Source organism: Plasmodium vinckei (assembly GCF_900681995.1).
Source record: "Plasmodium vinckei vinckei genome assembly, chromosome: PVVCY_11".
In the NCBI taxonomy this organism is placed as follows: Eukaryota; Apicomplexa; class Aconoidasida; order Haemosporida; family Plasmodiidae; genus Plasmodium; species Plasmodium vinckei.
In genome coordinates, this window is record NC_051303.1 from 1,152,660 (window position 1) to 1,166,916 (window position 14,257).

General features: G+C 23.5%; 4 protein-coding genes and 1 non-coding gene across 5 annotated transcripts; 3 read left to right on the forward strand and 2 right to left on the reverse strand.

The window, feature by feature from the left end:
• Positions 1-1,568: 1,568 nt before the first annotated feature.
• PVVCY_1103270 (DNA replication licensing factor MCM6, putative) lies at positions 1,569-4,370 on the forward strand (the record flags this gene model as incomplete). Its single annotated transcript, XM_008626050.1, has 1 exon — positions 1,569-4,370. The coding sequence occupies one exon, from the start codon at positions 1,569-1,571 to the stop codon at positions 4,368-4,370; it is 2,802 nt and encodes a 933-aa protein (XP_008624272.1).
• A 216-nt stretch (positions 4,371-4,586) lies between these two features.
• PVVCY_1103280 (RAP protein, putative) lies at positions 4,587-7,103 on the reverse strand (the record flags this gene model as incomplete). The annotated part of the gene is made up of 1 exon (XM_008626049.1): positions 4,587-7,103. One exon carries the CDS (start codon positions 7,101-7,103, stop codon positions 4,587-4,589), a length of 2,517 nt encoding a protein of 838 aa, XP_008624271.1.
• An 840-nt stretch (positions 7,104-7,943) lies between these two features.
• PVVCY_1103290 (histone-lysine N-methyltransferase, putative) lies at positions 7,944-9,479 on the forward strand (the record flags this gene model as incomplete). Its single annotated transcript, XM_008626048.1, has 1 exon — positions 7,944-9,479. The coding sequence occupies one exon, from the start codon at positions 7,944-7,946 to the stop codon at positions 9,477-9,479; it is 1,536 nt and encodes a 511-aa protein (XP_008624270.1).
• Positions 9,480-10,540: 1,061 nt separating this feature from the next.
• On the reverse strand, positions 10,541-10,613 carry PVVCY_1103300. Its single transcript has one exon. It is a non-coding gene; the product is annotated as a tRNA-Thr (tRNA).
• Positions 10,614-11,713: 1,100 nt separating this feature from the next.
• PVVCY_1103310 (serine/threonine protein phosphatase 5, putative) lies at positions 11,714-13,795 on the forward strand (the record flags this gene model as incomplete). Its single annotated transcript, XM_008626047.1, has 1 exon — positions 11,714-13,795. One exon carries the CDS (start codon positions 11,714-11,716, stop codon positions 13,793-13,795), a length of 2,082 nt encoding a protein of 693 aa, XP_008624269.1.
• Positions 13,796-14,257: the final 462 nt, after the last annotated feature.

The following is a 14,257-nucleotide window of genomic DNA, read 5'->3' on the forward strand; positions in this document are numbered from 1 at the left end:
AGAAAAAAAAAATATAGTTGCTCATGTATTTTATATGTGTGCAAAGTAATTTTTTTTAATGAAAAATTATAGAAAAGAAGAAATATTTGACATACGAATTTTGTTCTCATTCCGTATGCATATATATATAGTTTATTTGTATGCATTTTTGTATTTTGTCTTTTTTTTTCCTGTTTATTATTACAATTTTAATTAATAAAACTTTTAATTTTACAACCCTTGAAAGCCAATTTTTGTATTTTATATACTATTATTTTAAAAGAGAAAAAAAATAAAAGCCAACATAGTTAAAAATTTAAGAATACAAATATTATTGCATATGCATATGTATATATGATAGGATTGGCTAGTTAAGTAATATTTATCTAATTTATATTATTTTGTGTTATTATAATTTTTTAATGTCTATTTAAAATAAGGATAGTAAAATAATATTATAAATGAAATGCATAATTTTTTTATGTCTCGTGTGTATATCATAAGAGCTTAAGAAATTCTTATGGGTATGGAATTATTTTTCTCAATAAGGTATATATTAATACACATACATACACATTTATTTTAATTTTTTTCTTTCATTTGAATTGTGTAAAAAAAATTAATATATATAAAATGTAATAAAAAAACAAAGTATCAAGAAAAGGTAATTTCATTTTATGTATATGAATAATGTGATCTTCGAAATGGGTAAGTGCAAAGTAGCTAAAGAAAAAAATAAGGGGGATTAAGCACAAAAAAATAAAATTATTACATATATCATATAAATATAATAATATATATAATGCATCAATTGGGGAAGTATAGCGAAAACGCTTCATTAGGGGAAGGACATATAAAAATACGATATATAATTTTGGTAAATAAAATTTTAATTTTTATACATTTATTTATTTTTCCTTCGTCTTTAAAATACACTGGAAAAGCCTTTAAAAATAAAAAATAATATTTCACACCTTTTCACATTCCAATAATCTTAGTATGTATGATATATATCAGGTGTGACATACACAATAAATGCTTTATCATTGCTCTCTTTTTTTTTTAACAATAATATATTTTTTTTTAACTTTAATAGTTATTTACCGTACCATATAGTATCTTAAATTTTTTTGTTTTTTATTAATTCTAGTAAATTAATTACACCCATTTTTATTATGCATGCTCTATGAAAAAAAAAAAATAAATGTGAAAGATAATGTATTGCTATGAATTCAAGTTAAACATTTACAATACACATTTGTTAATATAATTATTAAATTTAGTTATTTATTTATGGGAAAGGAGCAAATGAAATATACATGTTCATAAGCTTATTAAATTTTTATTATTATTACGTGTATGCAGTCTGCAATCTTGTTAAGCTTGTTCCGCTAGCTTCTTAATTCAAGTTCACTAAAAACTAGTACTACTACTTTTACTAGCAATATTGACAGAGATTGTGATAGGAATAGAAGATAAGGCCTGTTAAGAGGTATATACACATTTTGCACGAGTATCAAAAGTAAAAATTCATATATACATATATATATAAATTGCACAATATAGTGTTATACATTTTGTTTTAAAAAATGTCGAGCATGTTCAATGAAAATGAATTATCTGGGATTGACGCTCACAGTGTTTTTGGAAATAATAATAACAATGAAACAGAAAGCTACGAAAATAAAAGAAAGAATTATAATGAGAATTCAAATATGAGTATGAATCAAAGGGCAGAAGAAGAAGAAGATGAAGAAGATGATGAGGAAGATGAGGAGCCATCGCATGTACAAGATGAGAATATGGCTAAAGTTTTTGAAAAATTTTTAAAAACATTTTCTGAAAAAAAAAATAATAAATTAGATGCAGAAAGTGATGAAGATAGTGATAGTGTATGGAGAGACAATTTAAATTTTGATTTTCCAAGTGAATTAGAAATAGGAAGTAATGCTCATTATGTTCAAGTATTATATACAATATTACAAAATTCATTTTCAAGGAATAAAGTATTAGTAGTTGATATGAAGCATGTATTAATGTGGGAGCCAACTGATAGGAATCAATTTGATATCGGTAGTCAATTATATATGTACATAAAAAGACATTTTTTACGTATATTAGATATTTTTGAGCAAAAGGTTCAATTATTAGCTGAAAGTATTAATCCTGTTAAAACTAAAGAAGTTGGCAAAATATGTTTACGATTTTATAATGAAAAAAATCCTATTCATTCATTAAGAAGTTTAAGATGTGAAATGTTAGGAGAGATGATAAGTGTGAGAGGTCAAGTTACAAGAACATCTGACGTTAGACCTGAATTAACATTAGCATCTTTTAAATGTAATGAATGTGGAAATATTATTAATGGTGTTAAACAACAATTTAGATATACACAACCAAGTAAATGTCCATCAGCTAGTTGTAGTAATATGCATGATTGGTCATTAGTTTTAGAACAATCTTATTTTGTCGATTGGCAAAAGATTAGATTACAAGAAATAGCACAAGAAAGTCCACCAGGATCTATGCCTAGAAATATGGATGTTATTTTACGTAATGATATTGTAGATAGTGTACATGCAGGTGATAGGATAATTGTAACTGGTTGTTTAATTGTTGTTCCTGATATCCCAACATTAATGAAACCTGGTGATATACCTAGAAGTGTAGCTAGACAAATGCTAAAAAAAAATGAGAACTCTTTAGTATCACAAGGATTAACAGGTATTAAAGGTGTTGGTGTACAAGATTTAAATCATAAGCTTTGTATATATGCATGTCAAATAGAAAAATTAAATAATTCAAAAAAAGACAATTCCTTTGATGAACAAACTCAAGTTGATATTAATTGTGAAGAAATATTAAATTGTGATGATTTAAAATGGTTGAGAGAAATAGCTATACATCCTAATACTATTGATATATTAGCTGAGTGCATTGCACCGAAAATATGGGGTAATATTGAAATTAAAAAAGGTGCACTACTTATGATGACAGGGGGTGTACAAAAAATTACATCAAATTGTAAATTAAGAGGTGATATAAATATGTGTATAGTTGGTGATCCAGGTACTGCTAAAAGTGAGATATTAAAATATGTTGAAAGTTTTGCACCGAGAGCAATATTTACTTCAGGAAAAGGGTCGACTGCAGCAGGTTTAACAGCAGCAGTGCACCGAGATCCAGATCAAGGAGATACAGTATTAGAAGCAGGTGCATTAATGTATGCCGATCAAGGAATATGTTGTATTGATGAGTTTGATAAAATGGACGAAAAAGATCGAGTAGCAATTCATGAAGCAATGGAACAACAAACAATATCAATTACAAAAGCTGGTATTCAAGCAACATTAAATGCTAGAGCATCTGTTTTAGCTGCTTGTAATCCAAAATACGGAAGATATGATTCACTTAAAACATTTGCTCAAAATGTAAATATCCCAGCCCCATTATTATCAAGATTTGATTTATTTTATACTATGTTAGATACTATAGATATAGATAAAGATACAAATATAGCAAACCATTTAGTATCTATGCATTGTGGTGATGAAGCAGAAAGACATTTAAAAGCTAATGCTGGAAAATTAGATAATGTAAAATTAGAAATATATCTTGAATTAAGTAAAAGAGTTAAACCATTACTTACTGATGAAGCAAAATATAAATTAATACATTATTATGTATCGTTCAGAAATATAGAATATTCACCAGGTGCTCAAAGATCAATGAGAATGACAGTTCGTCAATTAGAATCACTTATACGTTTAAGTGAAGCTGTTGCAAAATTAAAATTTTCTCATTTTGTAGATGTAAAACATGTTGAAATAGCTTGCTCGATTTTTAAAGCTTCTATGAAAAAAATATCCAATGAAAAAGAAATTAATTTAGATGAAGAACCCGAAAAACCAACTAATGCCGCATCATATATAAGCAATGGAGAAAATCAAACAGATAATCCAGAAGTTAAAAAAACAACAGTTATTAAAGCAAGTGAATATCAATATATATCTGCAATTATTTTTGAAATTATTAAAGAATATGAATTTAATAATAATAATGAATGTATGACACAAGATCAATTGATAGAAGCATATTTGAAAGATTATGCAAAAGCAGAATCTACTGAACATTTAGATGAATGGATTTACAAATTAAAAAAAATTATTAACAGATTAATTAATCAAGATATGAAACTATTAAGTGAAACAAATGAAAATGATCCTGAAAATATTATACTTAGAATCCATCCTAATTATGCAGGACCATCAGCAGAAGGGGTTATCACAAATAAAAATACTTATGGATATACCACCTTCAAAAATTATCAAACTGATCAGAATGCTCTAGACGATGATGTGGATTTCCAAGAAGACATAGCGGACTTTTAATTTGTTTGTCATGTTACTTAAAATGGTTTATTTTTTACACATACTTCTTTATATTTTCTATGAATGTTTCTTTCATTTTTCATCTGTGTGCTCTTATACCTCGTTACAAATTCGTAAACATTTTTACACGGATTTCAACTTGCTGGCATTATTTAAATTTTATCTTTTTAAGTTATAAGTATAACTGGGCTAGAATAAGTAATTATATCATCTCATCTATATCTCTTTAATTTTTTTTTTTAAAAATTTTAATTTATTTTTTTTCCTAAACTCGGCAATGCTATTAATAAACTGTGATTTAGCATCACCAGAATGAATTGCCTTTTTAATATTTTTTAACTCATCAGTTTTTAAAAAAAAAGTTTGTTGATTATGAGGTAGTATTGAAATCATATCTATATTAGATTTATCATTTATAATTTTTTTTATATACGATTTTTTATTTAGATTTGTTTTTAATATAGCCCAATCAAAGTAAGGAATATTAATAACAATATATCCAAGGTCACTTAATAATTTATGTTTTAATTTTGATAAAGAAGTATATGATTTTGTATTTTTATAAAAATGATGTTCTCCATTAACTTCAATAATAACTTTCCCACTATGTTCATTTAATTTTTTATTTGATGATATGACTTTATTGTAATTGTTTTGTTGGTTTTGATAGAGTATTTCATTTTTATAAATATTTTGAAATGTTTGATCTTGTTCAACAAAATCGACATTATATGGGCCTATTGAAACTTCTTCTAATGGAGTTAAATTAAATGTAAGTAAAATATTTTTAACATCTTTTTGTAAATCGGATTTGATATTATATTCTATTTCCTTTTCTTTATTTTTTATATAATTCATATACTCATAACATTCATTGTCTAGTTTATTGTAAATATTTGGGACATGGTGTGTTCGTAAAGAGAGCTCTATGATTTTCAACTGATTTAAATATATATTATCTACTAGTATATCATATTTTATTAAGTTTTTTATTATTACATTATATATATTTATATTTTCAAATGAAAAATAACAAAAGCTTAATAATAGTTTTATTAAAAATTTATAAGGAATACTATGTATTAATTCGGGGTTATCTAGTTGGGTCGTTATATCAAATAATAGTTTGTCTTCATAAATATCTAAATGAAATAAACTGTAAAAAATTTTAATTTTATCTAGAATAGGGAGAGAATTATACAAACTTTTATTATTAGTTACATTGAATTTATCTACACTAATACTACTATCCATAGTTGCCTCTCCATAGTTTAGAGATGATGTAGTGTCACTATTTATTAATGTTTTTTCATCCTTGTTAGAATAAGAAGCATCTAAGGAGGGATCATTTATGTGTGTGCCATTCGTTTCATTATTAATAGGACTGAGATTCCAATAATTTAAAACTTGTTGAATTAGGATAGCATTTCTATATTTGTGGGAGGCATATGTTTCTAGTAGGATTATAAGATTTTGTGAATTATATTTTTTTTCTTTTAGATTTTGCAAAAATGTTGAGTCAAATATATGAATAACTTTTGAGGGATACAAATTGTTTTTTGAAAGTAAAAAAAAAAGAAGTAATAAATTTTTATATTTTTTTAAAAATTCATTAAAATTATTTAGTATATATTTATAAAACATATGATAATCTAATTGCAAAAATAAAAAACAATTCATAATATAAAATACTTTATTTAAAGAAATAGGATCTTCATTTATATTTATTAATTTATTATTATTAAAAAAATGTATTTTTAGTGTATTTGAAATTTCATTTGATAATGGTATATGAGAATAATTTAAATTTTTCAAACTTTTACTGATTGATAAGAGTGTATCTAAAATGGTTGTCTTTGACTCGTTAGTGGTGGCACCGTTGCTACCATCGCATTTTAAATTGGAATCGTTGCTACTAACTATTTGCCCAATTTGCTGAGCCAGCTTTTTACGCAACTTAAATGAAAAGGTATTATCTTTATAAGGCAAAAATAAAAAATCGAAATTATATGTTAGCTTATCACATATAGTTTTAATTAATAGCCAATTGAAGTTTTGAAAATGTATAGAATTGCTATCCTTATTTAAAATATATATTTCACTAAATATTCTCAAAAAAGCAACAAGATCATATATTTCATATTCTTCATTTTTTATGAAGTAGTCACATTTATTTGTAAAGGATTTTAATATATCATTATCAATTAGTTTTAAATTTGTTAATATATTTAATGTATAGATTAACATTTTACTAGTATATAAATAATGTAATTTTAATTTGATTTTAGACATAATATATGCACAAACTTTTAAATCAAATCCATTTTCAAACTTGTCTTTATAATTTATAAAACTTTTATTAAACACAACTAATAATAATAACAAATTTTCTACATTTAATTTATGATCATTTTTATCCATTAAAATGTAATTTATCATTTTATTTAAAAAATCAAAATCTATTTTTTTGTTCTTCAACTTATATTTATATAAATCGTCTATATTAAACTCTTTTTCGTCAAACTCTTTTTTGTCAAACTCATTTTTCTTTTTTAAACTGTTCAAATTTAGAGATACATTATTTATCTTTATCTGCTTCTTACTCCCATCTTTGTTACAACCATTATGATAAAAGGTACAACAAAATTTTCCATATTTTTTCTCAACCTTTTTAAGATAAACCCGACTGATAAACTTCCCACACAGAATGTGTGACTTGGATTGTAAACTCATAGTTCAATCATATGCTCATCATTTTTTTTTACATTCTCTATATTTAATAAAAAAAGAAAAAAAAAAAAAATGGAAAATTACTTGACTAAATTTTACTGCTTTATTTAAGCTATATGAAAAAGGATGTCGAAACAAAAGTTCAAAATATTTTTATATCATAATATATGATTATATAAAAACAAAAATTTGATAAAATAAATATTTTTTAAAAATTTATATGCAATATTTTTTTTCCTTATTTCGTCTTGTGTTTCCTAATTTTTTTTGAAATATACAAACATGTTTATATGCGCATAATATAATATATGGGTTAGTTTTTTTCACTTTTTTTTTTGTTTTTTTCCACTTTTTTGAACTAGGTTAGCATAATAAGTTTACATAAAATTGGAACTACCACCCATATGCAATGATTGTAAATTTTTTTCTATGAAAGGCAATAAATACAAAAAAAAAAGAACAAAATAAATTAATTTTTAAAGCTTAAAAATTTTTCATTATTTTTAGTAATTTTTTTAATTTGATAAAAAAAATATATTGTAAATAATAATTAAAATAAATACAAAAAAAATAAAGAGGAGTCAAAAGAAAAGGAAAAAAACTGAGGAAGAGATTTATTTGTAAATTTTGAAACCTCAGGTGAAAACATGTAATTACCAAGGTTTATGTACATATTTTTTTTAATTTTTTTTTTACATTTTTGTAAAACTTAAAGATACATAAGTACAAGGCGAGGAGTTCGATAGCTCCACCCCCCCCAATATATGTAATACATATATTGTAAGCCATATAGATATTTTAAATATTGTTTTAGTTATTTCATATAAAGTGTAGCAAAAAAAAATGTTTAAGATAGAGTATAAAGAAGACAAAGGGAAATGTGTTATAGCTACTAGCCAAATTAGATCTGGATATTGTATTGCTGAATCACACCCAGAAATTGCAATCCCATTATGTGTTAAATTTATGACACCAAGAGTAGTTGATCCTGCGACTAAAAAAAATAATTATAAAATAATAAACATATGTTTTTATTGCTTTGAAAAGGTTAATAAATGTACATATTGCCCTAATTGTAAATATGTAGCATATTGTAGTGATAATTGTTTAGAGAGGGCATGGAAATTTCATAGAGAAGAATGTGATATATTTAAATCAAATATCTTTGATAAATATTGCCCGACAATAACTATGAGATTAGTTATAAATTGCTATTTAAGTCATTTAAATTTTTATGATTATGGTGGATCAATTAATGATCTAACAAAAGAAAAATATGATAACTTAAAATATCCAGCATATATTGTTTCTGTTGCACTCATGAGTAAAAAAAAAAAAATTTTTTCAAACTTTGAAGATAACAAAAGTATACTTAAAAATGTTATTGAAAAATTTATAAAGGTATCAAAAAATACATTACAAATAATAGATAATGAATTAGAACCATGTGGTTTAGGTTTTTATAAAAAACCTATTCCATATTTTAATCATTCCTGTTTAAGTAATTGTGTAACTATATTTAAAAATCAGAAATTATATATAAGAACATTAATGGATATCTATCCAGGAGAAGAATTGACAATAAGTTATTTAGATATCGCATTTGATCGTAATACTAGACTAGCTATATGTGCAGATCAGTATTTTTTTACATGTACATGTAAATTATGTAAAGTAAATATTGCTTCAGAGTGTCATAACATATTTAACAATGATTTTATATGTACACATTCAGAAAATTGTAAAAAATTTATTAATTATATGGAAATTGTATTAATGTCAGAACTTGAAAGAAAGATTAGTTATCTTAATAAATCCCATTTTAAAACTTTCCCAATTTTAAAAAAGTCAACAGAAAAAAATGAAAATGTATGGAAATGTATGTTATGTAAAAATGAAACTAATGATAGTGTAATAAAAGCTTTAATTGAAAAAGAAAAAGAAACAATTAAAGAAGTTGAATATTTAGATACTTTATTTGCTGAAAAATATTCATATGATAATAAAATTGTATTACAATCTTTAAATAAAATTAAATCAAAAATAGATGATCTTACAGATTATTATCATCATTCAAAATATTCTATACAAAAAATGAGAGCAAAAATATTATATGTATCTATACAATTACAAGACTTCAAATTAGCATATAGTATAGCTACCCAATATTTAAAATCAATTGAAGTATCTTATGGAAAATATTCACCAATTTATGGATACTATATTTTTTTAACAGGAAAACTAGCTTTATTTCTTGATCTCAAATCAGCAGGACTAAATTTAATACATAAAGCCAAAAAAAATATTATCAAGACATATGGCCCAGAGTCCCCTATATACAAGGATCTTGAAAAGTTTCTTTATACAAATAAATACTAACACAACTCCAATCAATTTAAAATTGATGACTACCCAACATTGAGTAGTTGGTGTGGAAGGGAATATGCTGAAAATATTGCATATTTTGAGAATATTTGTGTTCATACAAAGTTGTTAATATATATCCGCCTTCTTATAAATAATTAAATAAACCCATGGGGTTGCACACTGATTATTTTATTTGCATAAATATATGTGTGTGCATTTATTTTGGATGATACACAAATGAGCAAGATTTCATGCCACTCTCTTTATTGTAGCATTTTTTATATTTTTTAAGTATTTTTTGCAAATTAGCTATTTATTTTCAATAATTTTTTAATGTATATATACACTTTTTAATCATATTTATATTGTGTACATTTATATGGTAAATTATGTTATTAATTTTTATGTTTTTGCATTTAATTTTTTTTTTTGATATTCTATTTTGTTTCTTTTATACAATGCTCATACAACATTGTATAGTTGCATTACACAAAAAAAATTAAAATTAGCTAAATAATTAAACATATATATACAATTGTAAACCCAATTCATTTGCAATAGTTGCTTATACCATAACCCTTTCGGTCTTATTTATAATGGAGGAATTATAAAATTAAGAAATACATATACACACGCATATTTACATAATTTATTTATGTAGGCGATGAAAATAATAATTCCTACATATTATCCATACGAATAAAAATAGCCATTTAGCATTTTTCAGAATATTTAAAAAAAAATGTATTTTCACATGTATGTTCATAAAATAATGATGTTTTTATATGACTTGTACATAAAATATAATACAATATCACTTAATCGTTTACCCTATTTTTTAGTATCATTTTTTATTTAGAGCCAACCTTATGATCCATATTTATTTTGGCATAACATAATTTTAATAATTTATTCTAATGATTTTTAAGCCAATAAAATATTTTATTATTATTCTACTAATATTTCTATTGCAGCAATTTCACCTTTTTAAATTGCTGAACTACTATATTATAAATAAAGCAATTTTATTTATTAATTGTTTTTTATTGTTAAATTTGTTTGGAGCTAAAAATAGCCACCTGTGGGAGTCGAACCCACGATCTTTTGATTACGAATCAAACGCATTACCAACTGTGCTAAGATGGCTTTAATAGAAATTTTCGAACTAGCCTTTCAAAATGTTTTACTATTTTTTGTAATTTTTTTTTTTAATTTTCACAAATTGTTGTTACAATTGTATGTGCAATAATATATTTATGTTTCTATATGAAATAAAATGAAATTTAATAATGGTACCCATAATTATTTTACTACTAAGAATGCTTAAAAACAATGATAATAAAGTTCATTATTATTTTTTTTCAAATTATAAATGAACAAAACATCAGTTAGCTATAAATATATTGTATAAAAAAAATTAAATGAGCAAATAAAATATAATATAGAACATTTTTATATAGTATTATGTTATATATAGTTACTATAAATTTTTGTTTTTTTTTGGAATTTTATTAAAAATAACAATTTCTCGCTGCCTTTTTAAGATTTGTGAACGTATAGGAAAAGTATATATATAATAAAAATGTAGTAGTAAGCAAATGCGTACATAATATATACATATATGCATAGGGAAAATAACAGAAATATATTTTTTATATACGGGGATATTAATTTTGTTTAGAAATAAATAATATTTTATTGCCGGGTTATTCTCCCTTTAGAAATATAAAGATTTATTTTCCATGTTGTTTTTATTTTTGTAAATATATAACATTATATATAGCATAAAATAATCTATAAAAATAATGTACATTTTTGTAAGTGCAAAAATTATGTTATTATAAAGGATGTAATAATAATAAATTTTCTACTATTTATGTATTGTAAAAATTTCATATTATTATATGCTTATTTTAATTAACAAATATATTTGAAAATATAACATACATAAGGATAAGAATAAATCGGCTAGATTTCATTTTTTTTACTGTACAATTAAGAAATAAAAAAACATATTTTTATTCAAAACAATTGATACAAAGACAAAAAAAAGTTATTAACAATACATACATTTAAATAAGTAAAAACATTTACTGATAATTAAAGTGGCATATATTTATTTGTAGAGGAGGATAAAGGCATAAAAACAGAGTATGATATATTTTGCAAAGAATATATATAGTACTATTGTTATAAATTAACGAGAAATTTTAAAAAAGTATAGAAATATTTTTTCAAACAGTTTAATGAGCGGAAGGATATTCTCTAAAAAAATTTTAGTAAGTGTGAAACATTTTCGATCAAAATTAAATGAAGGAAGTGAAACATTTTATAAGTTAGGAAGCAAATATATAAGTACACAAAATAGTATGACCCATATAGATTTGATAAATATTAAAGAAAATATGAATGATAACCAATATAATAATAAAGGTGGGATAAATAAAAGTGCTGAAAATATAAAAACAAATAATATAGGAGATGTTGTAAACAATTTAAATGAGTATAAACTGATTAATGAAAATACAGAAGGTAGTGATGGAAGCAGTACAAATGTGAGTAGCAACGTTAGAAGTGAAAATGGTGATTGTGATGGTAAAGAAGAAAAGAATGGAACTTCTAATAAAATAAATAACATTGATACGATGAAAGAAAAGAGGGAAGAAGGAAATGAAAATGATTCAAATGAAATTATTAATGAGGATGGTGAAGTAAAAAAAAATATAAGTGTTGAACTTTTGAAAATATGTAATTCTTTGAAAAATATAGGAAATAAATATTTTAAAGAAGATAATTATATAATCTCGTTAAAATATTATACAGCAGCTATTGATTTTATAAAAAGCTTTTATGAAAATAATCCAGATGAATCATATTTAAAATTATTAAATGAAATGAATTTAGATACGTTATCAGATTATGTACAAATTGATGAAGAAGATATTGATTTATTAAAGAAATATTATAATGAAAGTACAATAAATAAAAGTTCTGAATATATAAGTATGCATGAAACTGATTTACATATATATTATACAAATAGATCTTTTTGTAATATGAAGTTAGAGAATTATGGTTTATCAATTCAAGACATTGATGAAGCTATAAAAATAAACCCATATTATGCTAAGGCATATTATAGAAAGGGATGTTCATATTTATTATTGTCTGATTTAAAAAATGCATCTGATTGTTTTCAAATGGTTTTAAAATTAACAAAAGATAAAAATTCAGAATTAAAATTGAAACAATGTAAAAAATTATTATTTGAACAGCAATTTCAAAAAGCTATAGAATTAGAACAAAAAATACCATATTATGAAACTATCCAATTAGATAATATAAAAATAGAAAATAATAATGCACCAATATATGATCGAAATAATTTAAATATTGATTTTTTAAAAAAGGTTGTAGATTATATAAGTGTGCCTAATCAAAAATTAAATAAAAAATGTGTATGTGCAATAATATTAGATGTAATTAAATTATTAAAAGAATCACCTACATTAGTTTATCTAAATTTGAAAGAAGATGAAACTATAACAATTTGTGGTGATATACATGGTCAATTTTATGATCTAATAAATATAATGAATATTAATGGATATCCATCTACAAATTATTCATATTTATTTAATGGAGATTTTGTTGATAGAGGTAGTTTTTCTGTAGAGGTTATTATATTTTTATATCTAGCTAAGTTAATATTCCCTAATAATGTATATCTAACTAGAGGAAATCATGAAACAGATAACATGAACAAGATATATGGCTTTTTAGGTGAACTATTAGAAAAATACGATGAAAAATTACATTCATTATTTTCAGACTCCTTTAAATTTTTACCTTTAGCTTATGTATTAAATAATAAAGTATTTATTTGTCATGGTGGTATACCAAGTAAAACAGATGTAACATTAAAAGATATTGAACAGATAGATAGAAATACTGAACCTTTAGATGAAGGAATTATGACCGATTTATTATGGTCTGATCCTAATGAAGAAAAAGGATTTAAACCTTCAAAAAGAGGTATTGGATTTTCATTTGGACCAGATATTACTGAAAACTTTTTAAAAAATAATAATTTATCTCTCATCATTCGATCTCATGAAGTAAGAGATGAAGGATATTCTCTAGAACAAAATGGACAACTATATACCGTTTTTAGTGCACCAAATTATTGTGACGTTATGAAAAATAAAGGTGGATTTTTAAAATTTAAAGGAAATGCAACTACACCTGAATGTGTAAAGTTTACGGAAGTTAAACATCCAAATGTTCCTTCTCTTAAATATGCTCATAATTTATATCAAAATATTTAACTAGCCATTTTAAGGTGAATAAAAATAAAAAGACTTTAAAGCTGGAATGAAATTCACGTAAAAAAAAATTGTGAAATTTTAATACAGCTTATGAGTTAAATCATTTTTCTTTTTTGTATTTATTTACTAAAATTAAAAAAAATATTTGCAAACATAATTTTTAATGTAAGCATATAAATATGTATTCATTTTTTATGCTCATGTATTTACAACGATGTAAAGCAGTTATTCATTTCATGCATTGTTCATGTGAATTTTTTCAATTAAAACAAATGAAATTTATAACTTATTTATGCCTGACTATAGGCTTTCATTTTTGAATAAATATATGTATGCAATATTTCTATATAATAAATGGCTTGTTCATTTCTTTCCTTTTCTTCTCGATGGGCATGAAAAGTTGTTTGCTCCCGATAGGGTAGTATATTGTAGAAATATTTTATTTTTAAGATTGTGTAAATT